Below are 23,930 nucleotides of genomic sequence, written 5' to 3' on the forward strand. Positions count from 1 at the left end.
CTGCATTAGAAGAAGTGGATTGCAGAATCAGTGTGTAGTGCAGACAGAAGAGATGGAGTCTCCCTGTAAAAGAGGCCTGAGCTCATTACATTGTGTTACAGGCCAGAGCAAATCTTTGTTACCCTGCACTGAATTTGGAGTGTGTGACTTGGTGGATTTTAGAGAACACTTAAAAGCAAGGAAAAGGGCAAGGGCAAAGGATCTGTCTTCTGCAAAAAAATCATTCCTATTCACTTGTCCGAAGTGAATATGCAAACTAAAAAGGTAAATTTCATTCAGCAACTTTCAGTATTAACTTTAAACTAATACTGTTTTGCTAGGAAAAAAATCACCTCTCCTAGATTCAAAATGGGGAAAAAAAATCACCCCTCTGTGCAGAAAAGAGTTTCTAGTTATATTATATTCCTAGTGAAAAATGACAACAAGGATCTGATTTCCTCAAAATCCCCCTTTGCCTTTATTTTCTGTAACACTTTCTATCCTTTTGCAGTCCTGTTAACTGGGATGCAAAAAGTGACTCTAACTGCAATGGCATATGGGTAAGTAAATGAAGTTACATCTTATACTTTCTTCCTGGTTGCAGCTTCTCTTTTATTTCCTCCTTTTAAATTATTCTGCAAATATTAATTTTTCATGTATTCTGGTTTATTAACTGATTTGGATTACTCCTATTTATTTAGTACTTTTGATATTCCAAGTAATATACCTGTATTTATTAAAAACCAAGGAAATGTAGGGGAAGAAGTTATGAGCAAAGTTTATTTATTGATGCTTATGATTATTTAAATTATAGCTATTATAATCAATTTAAATGTACATACACTCATGAAAATAATATAATGGAAAGCATCATTGTCATGATGCAGTGCTGCAGTGCTTCCTGCAGCAAACATTCAAGACCAACTGAATCCTCAGCCTCTGTTTTGCACTGCCATTTTTCAGGCCCTACACAAGTACTCTCATCTGCCCCTTTTCTCCTCCAACAGGGTGTGGATCCAAAAGATGGAATTCCCTATGAGGAGAAATTCTGCAAAGGTAAATCTTTACAGTCAAGGCAAAAAAATACGGTTTTTGTATTCATTTCATAAATATTTTAGTATTTTCATGGTCATTGCCAATGGAGGGGAAAGACACCAAGCTGTACAACTTCATGAGAAAGGCAAAATGGCAAAATAATAATTATTTTATTTTTAATTTGGAGGATGGGCAAAGATGAAACACCAAAAGCACAACCTGCTGGTAATTACCTGTTAAAAGCTAGCTCAGTTATTAAATTGAAATACACAGATCAGGGACACCAACAACTGGAGGTATCATCTCTGCATCTTCTGTGGTCCTTGAAGCCTAACCCAGAGGATAGAGGATAGCAGTTTAATCCTCATGTGTGTCCAGTCTGACCCTTTGTTGTAAATGCCAGCAATTGTGCCAACAGTGATGCTGATACTTTTCCAGGGAAGGCCTTAAAAAGTGAAGTGATACCATTGCCTGATCTCCCTGACAGTCATGTGGGTGCAGGAAGTGTGGTCTTGATGGTCAGGTCATGAGGTGGATCATGAACTGGTTGAAAGGAAGAAGTCAGAGAGTTGTGGTCAATGGGACAGAATCTAGTTGGAGGTCTGTGACTAGTGGAGTCCCTCAGGGGTCGGTACTGGGACCGGTGCTGTTCAATATTTTCATCAACGACCTGGATGAGGGAACAGAGTGTACCCTCAGCAAGTTTGCTGATGACACTAAACTGGGAGGAGTGGCTGACACACCAGAAGGCTGTGCTGCCATTCAACGAGACCTAGACAGGCTGGAGAGTTGGGTGAGGAGAAACTTGATGAAATTCAACAAGGGCAAGTGTAGAGTCTTGCATCTGGGGAAGAACAACCCCATGTACCAGTACAGGTTGGGGGCTGACCTGCTGGAGAGCAGTGTAGGAAAAAGGGACCTGGGGGTCCTGGTGGACAGGAGGATGACCATGAGCCAGCAATGTGCCCTTGTGGCCAAGAAGGCCAATGGCATCCTGGGGTGCATTAGAAAGGGTGTGTTTAGTAGGTCAAGAGAGATTCTCCTCCCCCTCTATTCTGCCTTGGAGTATTGTGTCCAGTTCTGGGCCCCTCAGTTCAAGAAGGACAGGGATCTGCTTGAGAGAGTCCAGCGCAGAGCTACTAAGATGATTAAGGGAGTAGAACATCTCCCTTATGAGGAAAGACTGAGGGAGCTGGGTGTCTTTAGCTTGGAGAAGAGGAGACTGAGGGGAGACCTCATCAATGTTTACAAATACGTTAAGGGCAAGTGTCAGGAGGACTAGCCAGGTTTTTTTCAGTGATGTCTATTGATAGGACGAGGGGCAATGGGTGCAAACTGGAATACAGGAGGTTCCATGTAAAGATCAGAAAAAACTTCTTTACTGAGAGAGTGACAGAGCACTGGGACAGGCTGCCCAGAGAGGTTGTGGAGTCTCGTTTGCTGGAGACATTCAAAACCCGCCTGGACATGTTCCTGTGTGATGTGGTCCAGGTGATCCTGCTCTGGCAGGGGGGTTGGACTAGATGATCTTTCAAGGTCCCTTCCAACCCCTAAGATTCCGTGATTCCATGATTCTGTCCCTGTATATACACATATGTACAAATAACACCCCCATTAAATAGCCATGGCTACAGTTGCCGCTCACCTTGCTTACATTTGAATCAGCATCCTGGGGATGAACCATTGCCTGGTGAGACATTTTTAGATGAAAAGCAATCTACAAATGCTAACTAACATTGATTATAAACCAGCCAGATTGTTCCAGCAGAAATACTCATATTAATAGCATATCCACCACCCAGTTCTGTTATAAGGAGCTCTGAGCAATTTCCTGAGTAATCCAATTTTCCATAATGTTTAAATACATTTTAATACATATTCAATGGGTAGTAAAAATAAATGTCAGCTGCACAGCAGAGCCTCTACTGAAACAACACATCCATCCTTGAATGCGGCCAGGACTTTTTCTGATTAGTAAGACCTCTCCCTTTTTTTCATGCCTGTTAGTCAGGTTTTGCTGTGGACAGAGTTAAAATCCCATTGCAGGGTCTGAGCTTTTCAGCCACGTGCTGAAAAAGGGTGGTGTAGCCAGTCACCCACTGACTGCACCAGCTGCCATTGCTATTGCTCTTCAAGCGTTGCTCTCCACCCTCCGTTTTTGGTTTGCTCTTCGTGACTAATAAAATGTGTTCACTAGGTGCAGATTCACAGGGGGTTGTTCTGTTGGGAGACTCGGCTGGCGCTCACTTCCACATCCCTCCTGAGTGGATGACCGTCACACAGATGTCAGCGGTGAGGAATCATGTTTGAGTTGCCAAAACCACTCTGCCGTGGGTTGCTGGTTGCTTTCTCCCCTCTGCCACATCTTGCCAAATGGGAACAAGTGCATGATGCCTCATTGCACTGGAATTTATAGTCATGGTCTCATGTGTGTGTCCATGCCCTCTCACAGCTTCTCTTCTGAAGATAAAAAAGCATAGCCTGGTCCTACTGCTCCTCCAACATCTGTACACTTGGGCCAGTGCTGTGCTAGAGACACATACCAGGACATCTGGCTTTCCACACATGTGGCCACAGCTCAAGGAGTCATGTGCTGTCTGTGGGATCAGTTCTGCCATGAGCAGGCTTGTTGGTATGGCTCCTTGCTGTGCAAGTGTTGCAGAAGTGACCCTGCTGACAGTCTAGGAACTTCTGTTTTAGGCATCTGACTTTGAAATTATGTGTCCTGGATTGTTTTACATCATCAGTGGCATATGGAAAATAGATCTAGTGTCTCCAGTGTTGAGGCTTTGAGGTTTGTTGCACAAATACATCTGCAGGGCGTCCAAAAGGAAAGAGTTTTGGTAGTGACCATAAAATACCACTACCATACTGGTGTCTATCTTTGGGCAATATCCCAGCATTTCCCATTTTCAATCAACAACAAAATGTGCCTGACTCTGAATTATGCTGAGCCTCAGCTGTTGCAGTTCACTGGCGTGGAATGAAATAATTGAGAGGAAAAGATCATTCAAGCAAATTGCAGTCGGGGAACGGAGATAAACACACAGGTGTGCTCTTGCCCTTTGCTGTTGTTTCCTATCCCGAGCCAGGGTCAGTCCGTAGCCAGGGAGTACTGTGCATTGTCCTTCTTTGCTCAAGGGTGTGTTGCACATGGGTGAGCAGAGAGATCATTGTTCTCCACCTTCCCTGGTGAAAACCTGCTCCTCCTCCACTGGCTTCTGTGAAAGAGGATATGGACATTTTTCTGGAGAACAATACTGATTCCAAATTGTCAGTAGTTACAGGGCTGTTGGAGGTCTGAGAGTTTCATGTATTTTCCCGTTTTTGCTCCAAGAGCTGAGCTGATTTAAATATTGCAGATTAGCAGTTGTTTTTCTTTGTTAAAGGTTTATGAGCAACAATTAGGTGAATGACACTGATGACAGAGCTGATGATGAGCATAATAAATTAGCACTAATGATAGTTGAGATTATCTTGTCTAATAAAGATGGTAATAATACTGATGGTGATGATGATTCTGGTAGCACATCCATGGAGGCAAGAATAGTTTTAGACTGTGTCAGCATTTTATTATCACTATGATGAAGGTTTAGAAAGAGTTTCTCTTGCTTGAAGCTTGCTGGTCCATTAGTTTGATAGATCATGGACTTGTAATGGTGAGCAGAGGTAGAAGCTTCAAGGTCGGGACCTGGAGTGGAGGTTATGAGGTGAGTTTTGATGGCACCTTGCTACTGTCTGATGGGTATAAAGCAACTTGCATGGGAATGGAACTGGTGCTCTCTAAGCAAGTGAGACCCAGCAATTATATTCTCTAAGTACTCATCTCCATCTGTGCAGCATGTGGGGAAGATCAAGGGCTTGTTGGAAGTGAGCTTCTTTACTTTACAAAAGAGGCAACTCCAGGTTAGAACTAGTGCCCTGAATTGGGACAAGGAGGACAAAGAGAGATGTGTTCACTCTCTGGCCTTCTGTAGTCACTCCACTCACAGTGTATAAAACAAAAATAAACAAAAAGAAAAAGTACATGACTGGTATTGGAGAAGCTAAATACAATGCATGAGTAAGTAAAAAAGAAGCCTGGAATTCACATGCAGCTTTAGAGCCACTGCAAGCCAGTACCAGGAGAGACATCTCTTGTGCACCAGTACAAGGCAACAGGGCTGGGATCTGTTCTGAGTCCAGTAAGAAAGGGATGCATTGAGGCAGTGTTTAAAATACCACTTGTTAGAGCTAGCAGAAGAAGGTATAAGAGGATAGTATAGATAACCTTATGTCCCTTCAGACACTGGGCACCCTGAGCTGGGCAGCATCAGAAAGACCTCTGACAGGGTTATGGCACACCATGGATATCTGATCCATGGAGGAGGTTCTTCAGCTCTGTGGTCTTTAGAGCTTTTGTAGCATTTTTCTTAGAAGAAAACAACTTCATTCATAATTTCTACCTTCAGGTAAAAAGGACGTTCATGTGAGAACTTTTTGCTGCATGTGCAGGTAAAGGCAAGGCCAGACAGGTGATGTAACTGCTGGTACTGAAGGGAAGCTGCCCACAGTCTCTTTCATTGCAGTTAGGACACTGCCTGGTGTGTGCTGCTGCAGATGCATGAGCATGCCTCTTCCACCGGAGGAGGTCAGGCAACGGGGCAGCATTTCACAGCTAGAAAATAAATCCAGGTGGTGGGATGCAAATGAGGCAGCTCTGATTGTGAACCTTTGCAAGGAGAACTTCTTGTCAGGAAAGCAGAGCTAGCTCTGGGCTTTGGCAGCACAGTCACCTACCTAAGGACCTGGTTGTCTGGAGGATGATGACCATGACTCAGACCCTGGCGTCACTACCAAGGCTGCTGCACTGGCTCCACACATTTGGCTGCTTCCATCTGTCTGAACCATTCAGGGGGTGATCTTGTGTGGGGGTCTTAGTTATACTTGCAAGATCTTCTACCAGGCTAACCTCCTAAAAGCTGGCCCGTGCTTATTTACATTCAGAAGGCCAGGTTCCTTTTGCCTCCACCTGGGTCATTAATTGTACTGGTGCAAAGGCCATGTAAAATTATGGCATTCTGGTCTGGCAGCTTTTCAGGATATATTAATAATGCAGAGGAACCTGAAAAAGTCGATTATAGCTACCCAGGACAGAGCAGGGCTGGGCTAATTACCGTGCAGGACTTGCAGTCTGAGCTCCGTGGTAGTGCAGTGCACAGCTTCCCAAGTGTCTACGTGGGATTCATGAGATAGGAAAACACAGGTTCATTTCTAGGGTTATCTGCAAGCTTTTCTACCAACCTGGCAAAAGTACAGCAGCTAAATATTAATGCAGAGATACAGAGAGTTCAGTCATTTAAAAAGCTAGTATCTTGTGTTTAAATTCTAGCAAAAGTAAAAAGTTATTTGATTTGGAGCTCACCTTGAGTAAGAAAGCTGTCAACTGAGCATAAAAGTGCTAGCAAAAAAAAAAAAATCTGAGCTAATTCAGACTTTGTCATTGCCTCTTCTTCTTGCTTGTCCTCTGTGTCTTGCTTTCTGTGTGTAGATTGGTAGTGACAGTGATTCACCTGCCTCGGGGTTGTGAAGGTGCAATTCTCTTGTCTCTTGACGTGTAGTATTAAATATCACTGGCAAATATTCCTCATCTCTAGGTTTAATTAACAAGTTAACTGTCTTCCTTCCTTTTTCAGTGTGAGGCTTTCCTTGAAGAGAATTTCTAAGCAGATCTAGGGGCAGTTTTGTGACCAGAGCAAGGAGAGTGTATGTCCTAATCTTACAGAAAACATCCTTAGTTTGGGACCACAGCAAGAATTTGAAGTTAGGGCTCTGAGGGGAGGATAACGCCTTAGCCTCATACACCTGCTGTTCCCCCATGCTATCCAACTCAAGACATTTCACTTGATTCTGCCAAAATTTATTTGATAAGACACATACACAAATTTGTTTATCGAACAGTTTTCTCTGCAGTCAATAACAGAGTCAATTAAAAGGTTTCATTTCCATTTCAATGGAATCACACTCTAAATGGAAATCCAAATAGGACTTTTCCCCTCTCCCCTGGATTTTTACAGTGTACAAGGATGAAGTTATTTGCCTTTGAATTAATATTTATTATTTTTTTTCTTTAGTGCTTTTCCACAGTTTTACATATCTATTTATAGAATTTGTATTTATCTTTATACATGTTCACACATACACATATTTACATACACAGGTGTAAAGAAATTTACACTTGTTAACAATTTGGTGGGCCCTTTTGTTAATCAGCACCACATCAGTGGCAGCTGTTAATTCCTGTTTTGAAGCTAATTAGATGGGGAAATAATTTTTCAGGAGAGTTACTAAGAATTTAGTCAAAAGGCTCTGCAGAATAGTTGCTTTCCCTGATTGTGCTGCACACAGTCTACAATGTAAAGGAGTAGTAACAGTGAGTGAAGGAAGAGAATGTGAATGAGAAATTTCCTCACTGAAGCAGACTCAGGATGTAACCAGGGTAACCAGATGATCAGCACGAGGGTGATCAGAACGGGTGTTTGGGCTGAACAACTTTGGAATTCAGATCCCTGTTCCGTTGTCTCAAAGACTGTTGTTGGGAAGCTGTTATATGCTGGATTTTGGATTTCCTGGTCTAACTGGGAACTTACTGCCCTGGCTTCTCACAAAATACCCTTGTGTCTAATCCAGTACAAGGTGACATGCCCCTGTCATACATCCCAGGTCAAGGTATGCATCAAGTTGCATTATTCACTTGTCCCATATCAAGTCCCCCAGTGCCTTCCTGGTCTTCCTGGTTTCTTAAACTTAAGTGACCAAATACAGAGACCTCAATCATGTACATGCATTGTCCAGAAGGCTGTTCTGTGGGGGTGAACACACAAGCAGCTGAACGCCAGCCTGCCTGCACTGACACAGCTGCAGGCACTCTCTGCCCAGTTGGTCTGGCACCAAGCTTGAGATGTGCACGGTGTTAGAGCAGGGACTCATGTTTTCAAATGCTGTTTCCAAAGCCTTTATCTACGACAGAGTCACAAATACAGTTGTCATCCCTCTTACAGACTATGTTCTTCCCGCAAAGAGCCTACAGTGACACTAGTTGGTGGGAAAAATTACCATCATGAGGTGGACACATCTTTGAAAGCTATAGCTCAGGCATGCTGTTTTTCAAGTTAACAAAAAAACCCAAACAACAAAAAAACCCACCCCACCCTATGTAGCACTAGGGGAAGTCACAGGTACCTTGATTTCAAATTATTTGAGCAACCTGGTATTGCTCAGTCCCAAAGTCTAACCCAGAGGGATCTAGCAGCAACACAGAGAAAATAATGCTGAGACCATCATAGGATACCTGCCTGCATGTTCTTGTAGAGGCAGCTGAGCACATGGCTCTGTTGAGCTGCTATCACTCCACTAAATCCCCCAAACACTCAGTATAAAATTACAGGTAGAAAATTATATGGCTGTAAGAAGGGGATGAGGTGCTTTATTTTGGCTTTTTGCTTGTCCAAAGGTTTTGGGTTTGCCAGGCTTTTTTAATTTTAAAAGGTTCAGCAAGAATTGAGCTGAATGTTCATTCCTTTGACCTGAAAATTCAGACACTAAGAGGGAAGGGTAATGCAGTAGACAAGCACTTGGAGAGACTTAGCAAAGTAGAGGAAATACTGGGGGGTTGAGTTTTTTTGAGGGGGATGGTTTTTGCAGAAAGCTAATGATGAAAACATTGGTGTGTCTAGTGATGGATATTGTGCTCCTGCTGCTCTGTCCATCTGCTTACAATTTACTTCCAAATAGCTACTAAATGCAGCATTTTTCTGTTACATGTCTGGGAGAGAAGCTTACTTTAAAATCTCATTTAGAGACAATTTTATCTGGAGATAAAAGCACTGTATTTATAAATGTGCTGGAAATTATACCCTTTCTAGGAAGATGCCTTTTAAACCTCTTGGATCTCTATTTCATGCTGAATAAAGAGAAAAATAACTGTAATCCAGTAAATACCTATTTGCCCACAAACACATGGAGTTCTCAGGTTTCATTAAAGAGCGCTTTCATACTATATATTTCCTATTAAAATATTTCAGCATTTATTTAAATGTGGGTTGAGAATATCCCAAAGCATTACCCCACTGATTTATTTTTGTTCCACCACCAGAAAAAACAGGAGTTTGATCTATGAAAATCTTATTTAAAACATTCTCTATCTTCCCTCAACATCCAGTGAGTTGCAGGCAAGTTTCTCCCAGTTAGTGTTGTGATAACTAAGATTCTACATTTGGGGGGAAGTAAGGTAATAATTTTGCTAATTTTGAAAGTATGTCCCCTGCAGCTTTGAAGAATAGAAATGCCATACACGCTTTTTAAAGAGATAGGCTGTGCTTTCCTCAAGAGCAATAAAGCTTCCTTATTTACTCAGAATAAGTAAATGTGTCTGTGATACTTGGTGCTGGCACATGGATTTGAACATCATTAAAGTCAGTATTTAAATTTCCCTTCAAATTTAGGGATACTTTAGTGCTCTTAGGATTTCTGCAACTGCTGTTTCTAAAGGCTGAGTGTTAGGTTTCCAATGCCCTTTTATGTCCTGATTTTGAAAATCTCCTGCCATAGCAGTCCAGCACCTTCTTCCATTTAAGCTAACTAGGTCCAGTGCAGCTTGGTGTGTTTATTTAACATCAGCCATGGCTTTGGCTGCCCAGTGCAAAAGAAGTGGGAGATTTGGGAAGATGTTTTTTCAAGGTACGACACATCTAAATGTTAAGGGTGTTCCTTTGAAACTAGACAGACCTAGAGCATTTGAGGCTAAAATGCAGCATTTGGAGCTAGACTGGAATAACTTTCTAATAATTGTCTGCTAAAATCTGGCACGTAGGCTGAAGCACAGTTTCTTAGCCAGAATAGTCTAGAGAACGGTATTTAAACAAAGCTGTGTTTAGTTTTAAGCTAAAAGTCAACATAGCACCACCTCTAGAGTGGGACACATTTGCATGCGAGATTAAGTGACGTGCGGTCTGTTAGACCATGCTTTCTAAACTACATCCCTGCAGCATTCAAGGTCTAGCATTCTTCTGAAATTTCCATTAACTACTCATCTTTACCCTTTGGTCTTGAATATCTTCAAAGTCTGGCTCTAAGTGCTTTGCTGGAACAGTGTCAATACTAAACATACATACAGTTTTCAAATGCAGCTATAATTCTGGGCTCACATGTTCCTTTCCAAACCAATTTGCAACTCAGTTAGGTTCTGGCTAATTCATATTTAAGCTAAGTCTGCAGAGGAAAAAAACCAAACCAAATAAACAGCTAAAAATTACTGGAACTTGTCAAATGAAAGATTATTTTGGAGTGCTAATGGGAAATAATTACAGAATTGGTCATAGAAGAATTTGTTATAAAAATATTTCTTCACTTCGAGGCTCTTTTTATACTCTTTTATCTTGTGAGCTATAAGAGATCTCCTATATAGTTTGTTGTATGCTAAATTATTATTTCAATATTTCTGTCTCCTTTAATGCAAAGTGACAAGGAGGCAAATATTGCAAATGGCTGAGCCATACTGTGCTCCTCCACTTCTGCTCTTACCTGTGTCCTTGGATTAAGTGTCTGCACACAAAGATATCAGATCTGAAAAAGGCAGATTTGGAAGTTCCATCCAGTCTTTAAAAAAATAATTAATTAATTAATTAATTTAAAAGGATGTATATACAGATACACACAAGGACACACACACAGAGATAGATACAAATTGTATGGATATGGATACAGATATATAGATATAGATAGATACAGATATTCATGTAGATAGTTGCAGATACATAGATTAATATAGATAGATAGATATAGAGATAGAGATAAAATTAGAGATAGATAGATATATAGATATAGATGATATAGATATAGATAGATATAGATACAGATATATAGATATAGATATAGATATAGATATAGATATAGATATAGATATAGATATAGATATAGATATAGATATAGATGAGACAGAATCAACTGAAAGTTAATTTAGCCAGACCCATTTTCATCTTGGTAACTAATGCAGATCTACTGTAAGTAGGTCAAATATGCTGTTACATGCTTTAAACTGGCATCTGCTGTGCATTAGGCTGCTCAGAGCTTGGCTTCAGGGTTTTTTTCCTCCCCCAACTTCTTTTTCTCTCCTCCTCTTCTCCTGTGTCTCCCCCCATCCTCTAAAAATTGTGGTCATATATGCAAGCATAGCTCCCATTCACCTAAACAATAATTTTGTGGGAGTGAGGACTTAATGGGGACTACAAGGATTAGCTCTTCTGTGGCTCCTCAGTTACCTCTGACCCTCCTGGAGAAGGAATTGCTCACCTGCTTGATGTCTACAGCAGTGAGGATAAAAAAACCCCTCACAATTACTTGAAAAGAAAATGAAGATAATAAACTGTACAGATTAAACCAGCCTGTGAGTTCTGTGATTTTGTGTTTTGACCTTCTTTTGGTTATTACCTTTTTCATCAATAGTTTTTCATTATGAGCACACTGGATTTATGCATTTGTCTTTGTGAACATAAGCCAGACTAGGAGAGGCTGCAAATTTACTCCCTTTTGTCGTCCTTCTGCGGCCATGCAATTTCACAAGTCCTTTTTTTTTTCTCGCCTTTCATGATTTTTGACACATTCACAAATCAAAGTAGAAATGAACAGGGCACTGTGCCTTGAACGTGCAACATGGCTTGCACCTGCACAGAGGCTTTCAAAGAGGCAGTCGCTTTAAAAAATAAAATAAAATAAAAGCTGTAAGGGACTAATACCAGAAAAAAACATTAAAGGGTAAAGGTTGCATCTATTTGCATGAGAAGGTTACAGCAGAGTGTGCATTTTTCTCCCTGGTTCCCATTGTGCTTAGGTGCCTTTCTGACTCTGTTGCTTCAGTGATGACACTGAAATTTGCAGTGAGGGCCAGGCAGAGGTTCTTAGGGGGTCAGCTGCTCACAGCTCATCCTGCTGGAGAGGACAAGAAAGCTCCGAGTGCATTTTATATTATCCCTCTACCATATATGCTGAGGTCATCATATTGTCATCTCTCCCAGTGCCCAAGGAGACCTTTGGACAGGACAGCAGTGAACAACTAGTGCCTTAGTGTTGTGCACCTGCAGTACATGCTCCACCTCAGGAGGAGTTCTGGGCTCTTCCAAAATTACAGGGTATCAGGAGATGCAGTTTGGATCTTTTCTGCTCTTCCTTCCTCCATTGCTTGATATGTCCATGCTATCAGAGTCAACTTTTTAAGTATATGGGTAAATAATTATCACTACAGTTATAGTTACAATCGCTGGTGCCTAGCTAATGCTTCAGCTAAGAAGTGCTCGAGTTTGCTGAAAGGATTTCTTTGTTTGTGAGGGTGAAACTGTGTTGATTTAAAAATTTCTCTTTCAGAAATCATTTGCTAATCTCCCAATGGCTTTCACCGATGAGCTTGACTGGCCCCAGTTCTCGGAGATCACTGGGTTTTTGAACTCCACCATCGGGTAAGCCAACAGGCAGGGTAGCTGAGTCGTAGCAAGTCTCAAGGTCCCTCAAAGCACAGCAAAAAAAAAAAACCAACAAAAAAAAAAACAGTACTTGAAAGGAAAGATAAAAATGTTATTCAGTTCTGCTTCTGCTCTTTCTAAAATTGAGATTGACAATGAATCTAGGGATTTTTAAAACCCTTTTAAATATACGGCCAAGACACAATCCTCTATCCCAGTCTTCCTGAAATTCAGGGTAGGTTTTAGAGCTGGTCAAATTGTAGTTTAGACGGAGAAAAAAATGAGGAAATAAAAAACAAACTCACTTCTATGCAAAATTCTGGGGCAGGGAGGAGGGGAGCATTGCTGAAACTAACAAAAATCAGCATTTTCCTTTTCTTAGTTTGTTTTTCTCTGTCCCTCTTCCCCTGTTTCCTTTTTGCTGCTAAAATAGTGGGATAAATGGTAACCTCAGAGTAATTTCACAGTGTTCCCTTTTTTGGCACAAATTCCCCCCCCTCCACCCCTTTCTTTTTTTCACATTCAGAGGGAAGTGGCAGAAGAATTTGAAGCACCTGTGACATAATTTACTGTGTTCCCATCCACTCATGTGGATGGGAAAAGATGCAGGGAGAGATGGAAAAAAAGAAGTCTCTGCCAGAAGGGAAGGCAAATAAAGTCCAGACACAAAGAAAACACCTTTAAAAACCTGCATATCTAATTATTAAAATAAAAATAACTTCGTTAGTTTCTGGCCAGCATTAAGAGGCCCCTGACTCCTGCTAGAGCTGAAGGATGCAATCAACAGTGCCTGGGTGTGGCCTGAGTTTCAGATCATTTTTATTTTATATGTCTAAGATAGGTCATGAATACAGTGGAATGCCAAACCAAGCCTAAAGAGGTTCTCTACCAACAGATTGAAAGAGCTGGCAGAAAATATTCCTTTCCAGGAAAAATATCTGAAGCACCTTACACTTGTACTTTTGCTTTGTTTTTTCTCCCTGTGCAAAAACCAGGCTCCCAGCCTCAACTATACTCACACTGTGTGTGTTTTAAGGTATTATACTACTTGACAAGCTGACAGAGAAGATCTATGCAGCCTCCTCTTTCAGAGTCAGCAGCATGTCCAGTTACTCCATACACAGTATTTATCTGGGCTGCAATAATCTGAAGTTCACTAGTGACCAAGGCTTAATATTGACCTTGAAGCTGCCTTGGTTCAGTATTTGGTTTTTAATCTCTTTTTTTAATCTCTTCCACATCTGGAAGGAAAAAAAAAAAAAAAAAAAAAAGGCAGCTCAAAATCCCCTGCCACAAGGACTGTGCATGGTGAAGACAGGTAGGCAATGTGCAGTGAGAGGCAGCTATTTACTCCAAGCCTGCAGAAACAGACACACAAACTGATGTGGTCCATGCCCATCCTTCCCATCTGCTGATGGATGAACATGGACGCTACAGTTTAACTAATGTCTTCTGACCAAGAAGGTCTGTTTGCTTCTCCTTGTCCACCCTCCTGCTAGGCTGAGAACCAGAGAGCTTGGGCATTCCTTGTGTAGCTCATTGCATGTTGACTTCTTGATATTATCATGGATTTCTATGTAGATAGTTATTTTTTATTGCCGGTTTCAAACTTATCATTGTCTTCTGTTTCTCTGAGTTGGTCTAAGTTTGTGGTTCTTAAGCCATGGTATTTAAGCTGTCTGACTCCTTCGGTGTCTAAGTTCAAACAAAAAACCTGCAGGCCCAGTACATATGACCAGGTACTCGTGGTTGGGAGCACGGTCTTATCATCTTTCCTTTGGGCTGTTAGCCTTTCGTTTGCATTTTCATTTTTCTCAACTGTGAAAAGTAAAGGAAAAAACTGATCACAGTCAAGCAAAACCTGTTTTCAGATCAATCCACCCAAGATTTATGGCACTGGGAAATGAATGCCCTGCCAATATTTCTTCTCTTTTATTTAGTGTTCCATAACAACCAATTTAAAAGTCAATTAGTGAGCAATCAACAGGATTGTTTTAGTAAATGATGTATAACAAAAAGGTTTTTAAATACTTTATCTGAAAGACCAGGATAAAAGCATTTGGATGGAACAATTTCAAAGAAACTCTCCATCAATTTATAGTTTCTGAGAGGATATCTTGGCTTCCATTTTAGGCCAGCCTGTTTCAGATGAAAAAGATTTATAACCACAAAAAAGAGAGATGGGGAAATCTGAGTGCATGCATAACCTGGGAACCAAGTTGTTCAGGGATGACAACATACTTCATTTTTAATATCAGCTGTGTTTCCATCAGCACCATATGAGTTTAGCAGCTTGTATTTTCTCAATTTATTTCAGAGGCTGGACAGACTCTCTGTATCTACGTTTACGCAGGAGAAATCGCTGTAATCACAGAGACTTGCAGAACATTTCTCAAAATGGTAAGTTTTTTCGTTTGTTTTTTTTTTTAAACCATGCTAGTCTGATACTTGATGATGCATTACAGAACATCTTTCAGAAACAAGAAGAAAACCCTCCCTAATTGCCTGCATTTCTTATAGGAAAAAATAGAGAACAGAGCTTTTTTAATTCAGCATATTTTCTTCTGGCTCTGAGTAGGAAGGTGTGTGTGCCTAATAATTTTTCTCCACACGTTGACTAAGAATTGCCATTGGACAAAAAACCAGTGTACCCAACTGTAACTCTAGGAGGTATTTTTTTGGCCAAAAGTGGAGATTTATAGGGATGTTGCTGGTAGCAATGGAGCTATAAGGTCTATCCATCATCTCTTCTGGAGGCTGTGGCATGGTCCTTGCTTGCTTGCACATCCCTGCTCTTTACTCCTGTGGGGGATCCCAGGGGGAGCCTACACTGCATCCCTCAGTAGCACAGGGAGCTCACAAGGTTGCCACACCAGCAGGCAGAGGAGGTAAAAAACAGTTGCCAGTCTTATAACAAATGTGTCTGCGATGTCCTACAAAATCCTTTGGAGCTGGACACCAGCAAACATCATTTCTCTTGCAAAACTGGGGAGGTCAATGGTGCAGGCATCTTAACATGCTCTTAGAACAGATTTTAAAGGAGTAATCAAGGACACACAGGTAAATGAAAATTGGGGCAAAACTTAACACTGCTAATTTTTAATTATTTGATTGATTGACTGATTGATTGATTAATTTGGTGAGGCTGACTTAACATCTTAAGTCTATGAAATAACATCATGTGATGGCACATGTATATGCAGCACACCTAATCTACATATAATTAAGTAAAATGTCTTGCATGGTACCTCGTGGGCAATGTTTATGTACAGTAAAGAAGAGGAAGATTAATGCAAGAAAAAAGAGGTGCATAGAGAAGCAGCCAAGCAGGTCAGGACAGTGAGGTTAAGAGGGGAGCTGTGTTCCTCATGCATTTCTCCTGAAGCCTGAGCTGCTTAACATTTGGAGTGGTGACGTTAGGGCAAGACCAAGGCACATGCTTGATGGCACCTGTGAATGATGCAAAACAGTGACGTATTAACCATCCTGAAGTGGGCCACATCCTTACACAGGCATAACTTAGATGAGCTTGGGAACAGCAGTGACAGCAATTACAGTAAACACAATTGTATGAGACATGAAGGCCAGAGCTAATGATGAGATTCTTGTCTGTAAGCTAGTGGCTCCTTGGCCAGCAGTGGTGGAGAGAGAGAGCCACTGGATTGCAACGGGGAATTTCCAGGAACTGCTGGGAATGCATGGAAAAGCTGGAAAGAGGCTAAGAAGGTTGCAAGAAGCATCATGCACACCGTTTTGTTTATAGACAGGGAAAAAGTCCTTCCTCACACAAGCCACTGGATCAGAATTTGATCCCCTTTGCCTAAGAAGGACTGACTTTGGTGGAAACAGATATAGAGAAGGGCTTTAGGGAAGATTAGGGCACTAGAGATTTGTGAAGGGATGTTAAGACAGCTTGGCAAATGAGCAAACCAAAAATTAAAATGGGTTATGGTTTTGAATCCTTTTGAGGCATTAACACCACAGAGTGGGAAACATGGTTTAAACTGAAGGATAGTTCTGGTACAAGAACATGGCTTTTCATTATCTCTACTTCTGTTTGGAGGGGAAACAAAGAAAAAAAAAGTTACTATCAAGGAGTGAAAACCTAGAATAGCCCTCAAAATTGAGGAATGGGAGCAAAAAAGAAACCCTGAGTTATTTCAGGACAGAGTTTGATTCAATTTGTCAGAAGGGTTGTATGAAGAGATGACAGTAAATCTCCACAGGAGATTAAGGTTTGTGATGTTAGCTTTTGTGTGTTGGATTAGATGATGTCTCTAACAGCAGGTTTTAAATATACTTGATTATTCTCTGATTATCACTTTGTGTTTCTATTGTATTTAATTAATTTTCATGCTTCAGAAAGCTGGCTGCAGAAGCTTGGGAAAATTTATTCTCCTCGGGTAGATAATTTGGCTTTATACGCTATTCTTTTCCTCTCTGATAGATGAGTTTTGTTGGCCATGCATGAGGAGCACTGCTGGCCTTAGTGCTACTTAGAAACTTGTTAAATGCTTGGAATTTCCTGCCAAATTTAGGATCAGAAAGGGTCTGCCCCAACCCCCAGCTCCAACAGCCATAGATCTTACTGGGTAAAAGGGGTTGCCCAGATGGGTAGTGTGATACAAGGATCACTTCCAGGCTCTGGTAGGCATTTTCACCTAAAAAATTGCCTTCTGGTGGCACCACTTATGCCACTGGCAAGGCCTCTCATAAGCCTTCCTCCTACCTGTGGCACATGTCACGTTTCTGAGACTTTGGGTCTTCTGCACAAGTGTTTGTTGTCATGGATTGGGTGCTTCTGGCTTTCTCATCTGGCTGTCACAGGGCACTAGAGTTGATTGCTCTCATTATTGCAGTCTTTCAGATGAGCTTTCTGGTGAGAGAATGAAAAAAAGGCCAAACTAGGTGGTGTCAATGGTTCTCCTCACTTATAACCAGTTCATCTCAGTACCTGACACCCTATTTCCTTTTTCTGCTCTCTTTACATTAATGGGTTTGTACTTTCTGCTCTTCCCTTCTCCCAGTTCCCTCACAGACTTAAAATAAATAAATAAATCTCTCACAATATGCATAATTTCTTTTTCTCTCCACATTATCTCCTTTGCACTTAGAGTACAGACACCTGCAGAATATAAAAAGAAGTGAGCCTGTGCCAGGGCAAAAGACTGAAGAAAATTGGGAAGGGAATTTAATGAGGGGAAAAACTACAAGTGGTAGAAAAATCCCAGGATATCTTCCCTTGGTATCTTCTCTTAATCATCACACTGACACTTCATTGTAACAGTTCAATTCTATTGCCTCATTTGGTGTAATGTTTTCCCCAAATGGAAGGATTTAAATGGCCACTCCCAGTGTCAGTAAAGCAAAAAGCTGGCCACCAACCTGACCTAGCCCCACTTGGGACAACTTAACATTCCTCTGAAAATGGTGGTTGGCAGCTCCATATACATGCAATGAGAAGAAGCTCAACATGGAGGAACTTTCCCTCATTGTCCTTCTTGGGACATGCCTCTTTTTCACCCTAGAGGAAAGCCTTCCCAACCTCCATGCTGGCAGCATTTCTGCCTTTCTTTTCTGAAAATGTCTCATTTTTCCCTGAAGATGGTGGACCCTTCCCTCTTCTATGGCTGGCTGGGGAAGGGTGAGCAGCCAGGGCCAGGAAGGGTGTCCCTCAGCTCTCTGTGTATGTTACCCATGGCCCATGAATATATCCACATCAGAATTGATGACCTTCGTATTGGATTTCCACCTTTGCTAACGGGGCACCAAACAAGAGGCTTGGTATATGAGATAAGAGGTTAATAATCTGTAATAAATATGTTCTTTGCCATCATTACTGCTTTCAGCTTGTACAACAAGCAGCTTGCAGTCCGAATCAATGCTTTCCACTGAAGTGGCTTGCTGAACAGTTTTCTACAGAGAATTTCAATTGGTTAATTATTTTCCATATGAGTTTGGTGTCTTGCCTTCCAGCAGCTTCCCACAGGTTTGGAGGCTGTGTGCTATTTCTGTTCTTTTGGCTGGGTGAGTGGGATTCTCAGTTGTGAGAACCAGACATGAAAGCTCAGGTGTGGAGTTAGAAAGCTCTTCTAAATGTCATTCAGCACTTGCTGAAGACCCCGTGTTTTGATTGAAGCATCCTGATAGTAAAATCAGTTGCTAATATATCCCAAAAAATTAGAATATATCCCCAAAAAACAGAATACCCTCAGAATTCCTAGATAATTACAGAATGACCTTGTGATTGTCAATCATGTTTTGCATGAGATATTGTACACTATTTCAAAATACTAGTATTGTGTATTCCTTTGCCATTTTTGATTCTGTGATGTGTAGTCTGATCTGTCTCTTTGGGATTCTTGCCTATGACCAGAAAAATTAGGTCTTGTTAACACATGCTGTGGCTTACTGGACCATCAAGCATCAGATATCAAAAGCAGTTAAGAAGTAATATTTATTTTTTTTACTTAATCTTTCTTGGAATCTCTAGAACACCTGGAGTTCATTTGGGGAAAACTAGAGGCTTTTTTCTTTGCTCTGTTACATTTCCAGTTGCTTTTACAGCATAAGGGAGCAAAAGATTAAAAGGCAATAAGCCTTTCTCAGTCACACAACACTTTTGGTGCTATATGAACACAGGCATTTTCTCTGCACGTTAGTGCAGCTCCTTGTCAGCTACACAAGGTCTAGTGCAAGAAAACCAAGGAGTTCAAGTATTCCAAGGTTTATAAAATTTGAGGTTGCTCAAAAGTGGAAGCAAACCCAACCCTGACTTGTCAACTAAAACTCAAAAACCCACCAGAAATCAACAGAGAGGGAGGAAGAAGAGATCCAGGAACAGCTGTCAGGACATTCAACAGTGCAAGGGTAACTGTTCTACCTCCTCTCTTTTTCTTCCTTGATTGTTTTCATCACAGATTGCAACCTGTGCCACAAACACTTCCTTGAAGACTCAATTTACCCATGAAAACTGTTCTCTAAAAAAAACCCCTTCATTTTCTTCATGTTTTTACTTGATTTGTGCTATGTTAATGCTTTCCACAGAGCTGCTTATAACTACCTATGCTTGTAGAAGTAATACATACCCAATAATAGCTTCTTTCTTTTTTGTAAATACATTTTTGATTTCTAGAGATACCAGTAGATTATTTGTGCTGGAACTGCAGCCCCAGACTGGGAATCCATGTCGCAGAATGGCTTAACAGAGGCGCATTTCACTCTAGATGAAAAAAACAGAAATTATTGAACACACACAAAAAATCACCTGGTGGTAGTTATGTTCCAAGCCATGTTTTCTAAGGATTTTGTAAGGTTCTTCTTCTGCTGAAAAAAGCTTCTCAGCAGAAGGGCTGGATTTTGAATGGACCAGCAACCCTCAGGAGAGAAGCAGCAGACAGATATATTCATTTTTGTCTTTGAAGAACTGGATTATTTTAAACATAAAGGATTCCTTGATATATGCAGTTGGCATCACTGTGAGTGGTAATAACAAAGGCACCACTATTAAAATGTGAAGTGTATTATTGCTACCTTAGGAGTTTATCTCTTAGATCTTTCCCCTATACCTGTCCAGCAGGGATTTAATGATGTTCTGTCCACAAGTTTTCCCCCAAGGGCTGCAGGGAGGACAGGATTTGCTCTGCAAAGCAAGCTTCAGAGGCACAATGCAGAAAAGAGGAGAAGAGAGAGTCCAGGGAAGAGCTGAGCAAAGAACAGAGGGAGCAAGAGGACAAGGAATGAGAAAAGAGGAGTGAAAATACTGTGAAAAAAAGCAAATACAACCTGCAGGTCCTGCTCCTCTGAAGATTATGTTTCTGTGCTTTGCTGTGAGATGAGCTTTTTGCAATTACAGTCCTAGTCCTACCTTGAACAAAGCATAAAGCCTTTTTTGGCTCCTTGTTTTCTATCACTCATGCACTGCAGGTGATGGAGCTGTATTTGTGTGCTGTACACACTTGGGATGTATATGTGTAACCTTTCAAGACCTGCTAGTAAGCTTTATACATAAAAGCTTTCCTAATCTGGAATGCTTTTGTCATTCAAGACATAAATGAAAGATTATAGATGCTCACAGATGCTTAGGTGCAGCTTTGCAGGAGGAAAGATTTGCATCCAGCCATTTGGGGTGTATTGCCATGGAAATGCAGAGTTTGTCAGGAGGGGTGCAGCTGGCCTAATACTATCTTTCATAAGTCTGACACTTGTGGGAAAAGCAATGCAGACACCCAAACATCAGTGTGTAATGCTATTTAAGATGCTTTATAGTATCTTTCCCACCTCCAGCTGCCTCTCCAGAAGTGCATAATCTCTCAGGCATCCCATGTTTTATCTGCCAGCCCTGCTGCAGGTGTCTTGGGTACTCTGGGATGTCAAAAATGGCACTTGGTGCCTATGTTTAGGACCTGAATCAGTCCCAATGTGGTATAGCTGTGAGACGCTTACTCTCTCAGAAGAGTGAGAAAAGTTCCCTTTGCAATTTATAGGGAAAGTTAAAAGTAGATCGACTGTTGACAAGTCAGGTTGGCTGGTTTACAAGAGACTACTATGTTCAACAGATGGAAAGAAGCTGCCAGATCTGGATTAAAAGCCAGATCCAAACAACCCAGCACTTAAAAGTATTTTATTTTCCACAGTCTGAAGTGTGGGACAGGTAAGAGGAGCAGGTCCCTGCATACAGCTTTACTTCCTAATGCCAGCACCCAAAAAGTTTATAGAGACGACTTTTTGTTCCATTTTTATTTTTAGTGCTTCTACATTCTTGGAAATATGAGGCTGGGTTTTGCACTTCATTTTGTTTGTCACTGTAATGATGTTGTACTATTTCTCTTATTCCCACTACATGTGATCAGGTGGTTCTTCAGGAAACCTCCTCTATTTAATAAAAAGGTGAGTGTTTAATGGGATTCAAACACTGACTGGGGGTACAGAAGAGTTGCTGGAGTCCCAGTTCTTTGAAAGGAAAAAGCAAAGCACTGTAAGCTTCCTAACAAGCACAGCTTCCCTTGGCTGCTGTGTTCTGAAGTGCTGGAGGTTTCGTCTCTGGTATGAACATTCATCAAAAGAAGAATAACTTCTTTAAAGTGTTTCTGGGCCCATTTAAGCCAACAAAGCATTTCCAGTGAATTTAAGGAAGACACTAAGCCTTTCCCTAAATCTGTGCTTTGTGTCCCCCTAGATGTGCTGCTCGTGATTGGTAGAAATGTAGATAAACATGGGCAAGTCCACTGTGTAATCTAAGTATGGATGTGGCTGAGTAGCGACTGCCTAGTGAGAAGCAGCAACTCTCCTTTTCAGATGAATTTGGATGAGCCATGGGGCAGCTGGGTTTGATTTAGTTTGCTTGATGCTGGTATAGTTCACATCCTGACAGTTCTATTGTTCTCTCCTCCAGAAAAAGTAGTAATGAGTGCTAGCACTGAACTTCAAGCCACATTCTGATTTAATCTTGAGCCCAATCCTACATACAAACTTAGTTGTCAGTCAAACATAGTCTTCCTCTCCCATCTCTGATTAAAAACTTCGTATCTTGATTGTCTTCACCTGAAGTCAAACTACTTGGTTTGGCTTTTGAATAGTACAAAGACAGAAAGTCAGCAGGAAAATCAGTGAATAAGAAAAGTTCACAAGAGGCAAAAGGAAGAAGTGAAAAAAACCCTATATTTAAGAAACTTTGCCAAAATATAAAACTATAGTGGGGAAAAAACCCACAACCCACCAACAACGAAACACAAACAAAACCAAACAAATAGAAAAATCCTCTCTCTCACAAACCTAGAACAGTTGTCATGTAAGTATTGACCAAATCTAAAGAGGCTACTTCCAGATGTGATCTCATACAAGCATGATGTGTGATTCAGACACTGAGAACGTATTTGCCAATTAATATAGCTGCATATTTATCTTTTAGCTTGGCCAGAAACCAGCTGTTGGACAATCCAGCCATAGTTATCTACGCTACGATTGGGAATGATGTCTGCAATGGGTAAGGTGTAAACTGAATAATAGTATCATAAATTTTACTTCTTTAGAGTATTGCTGGCTGCTTGGACATTTACGTCTCATTGCTTTGCATTTCCCTGTGATGGCATTTTTCTTTGCTGTTGGTCTGTGCTTCATTCTTATTTTTCTGCTGAAGAAAATGGTTGTTGCCTTACTTGTATTTGTCATAGCTACCTACCAGTCTTCATTCAGAGCTTGTCTTTCTTTCTTTCTTTCACAAACCAGTGGTAAAGTGACCAATGACACATCTAAAGCTGAGTATTTCTAGCTTGGCAGACTAAGTATAACAACAACAGGAGAGGTGGAAAAAAAAGAGTTTAAAAGCTTGTATATCTGACTTACCCAGTGTGTCACCTTTTTTCAGGAGGGAGCCTGTGACTGGTTTACCTTTTCTGAAGAAAGATAGTGTAGTCTCCTGTCGAGGTCTATTTTCACCCTTCCTCTGCTGCACAATGCCTGCAGTCTTTGCTGTGCTCTCCTGACAAGGTGTTTTGTCCTTCTGGCTTTACTCACGTCATAAGGCTCAGCAGGACAATGAACTGAAGCTTTCAAAACTAATAGTTCTGGTAATAGCATTAGCAATGCTTGCAGGGATGCCAAGAGGTCACTAGTTGGATGCTTTGCTTCCTCCCAGTAGTGGGAAGGCAAGAAAACACCTTACAACCAGGCCAGTGCACAGAACATCCATACCACACTTTTGGTTTTGCAAGCAGTCTTAGAGCTGCTGTTAGTGTAACATTATTTTCACCGTGATGACTCTTCAGGTCTTCTTTTAAGCGGAAGAAATGAATTTGGCTTATGCTGAGACTTTCAAAACACTCCATGCTCAGCTAAGTCCCCTTCTGAAGCTTTTGAAAAGTCTCATCTGCAGGTTATATAATGAAGCTGGAGCAATTATGCAGGCAGTCAGATTTTTCCATTAAAAGGTGCTGGCTTTGATACCCTAAAACTGCTTAACAGAGAGTGCTTGGGTTGGAACTTTGTATGGTGGGTGTTCTGCTCCAGACGGGGATGGCCCAAGGCCAGGCAGGGCTTTCCCTGCCACTGCAGCTCCTGAGAGCCCTCAGCTGGGGCAGAAGTGGGACCACAGGGGCCACTTTTTTAGGTCCTTTCCTGGCGCCACCGTCTGCCTGGTCTCGTGCGGGCAGCACGCAGAAATAAGCTCCCATGAAACCTTTACTCTTGACATCTCCCTCTGGTACTGGTTCTCTGTCTGCACCCCTGCCAGGAGCTGCCAAATCTAGACTTGGCACCACCCTCTTCTTATGAAAAGGATGCACAAATCCTCAAAAGTAAAGCCTCCCTTTGACTGAGTGCAAAAAGCAGTCACAAACCACCTGCTACCTGCTGACAAGACTCACCTGGGCATCTGTTTATTGAGAAGCTTATAGAGGTATCATTACCACCACCCCCATCTCCCAC

At 41.3% G+C, this 23,930-nt stretch overlaps 2 protein-coding genes across 5 annotated transcripts in view; both read left to right on the forward strand.

The window, feature by feature from the left end:
• The window catches only part of AOAH (acyloxyacyl hydrolase), an 85,418-nt gene that overhangs the window by 38,122 nt on the left and 23,366 nt on the right, over nucleotides 1-23,930 (forward strand). For all 4 annotated transcript variants that reach the window (XM_051609557.1, XM_051609559.1, XM_051609558.1 and 1 more), the window contains exons 10-16: nucleotides 491-539; nucleotides 987-1,035; nucleotides 3,212-3,306; nucleotides 12,412-12,503; nucleotides 14,824-14,906; nucleotides 21,359-21,395; nucleotides 22,417-22,491. In XM_051609557.1, the coding sequence (XP_051465517.1) occupies nucleotides 491-539; nucleotides 987-1,035; nucleotides 3,212-3,306; nucleotides 12,412-12,503; nucleotides 14,824-14,906; nucleotides 21,359-21,395; nucleotides 22,417-22,491 (480 nt within the window). The remainder of the gene's footprint in view (nucleotides 1-490; nucleotides 540-986; nucleotides 1,036-3,211; nucleotides 3,307-12,411; nucleotides 12,504-14,823; nucleotides 14,907-21,358; nucleotides 21,396-22,416; nucleotides 22,492-23,930) is intronic.
• Nucleotides 1-23,930, forward strand: part of MATCAP2 (microtubule associated tyrosine carboxypeptidase 2) — a 125,036-nt gene that overhangs the window by 12,107 nt on the left and 88,999 nt on the right. The gene's annotated exons all lie outside the window — the stretch shown is intronic.

The sequence above is a fragment of the Apus apus genome, chromosome 2 (genome assembly GCF_020740795.1).
Source record: "Apus apus isolate bApuApu2 chromosome 2, bApuApu2.pri.cur, whole genome shotgun sequence".
Taxonomy (NCBI): domain Eukaryota; kingdom Metazoa; phylum Chordata; class Aves; order Apodiformes; family Apodidae; genus Apus; species Apus apus.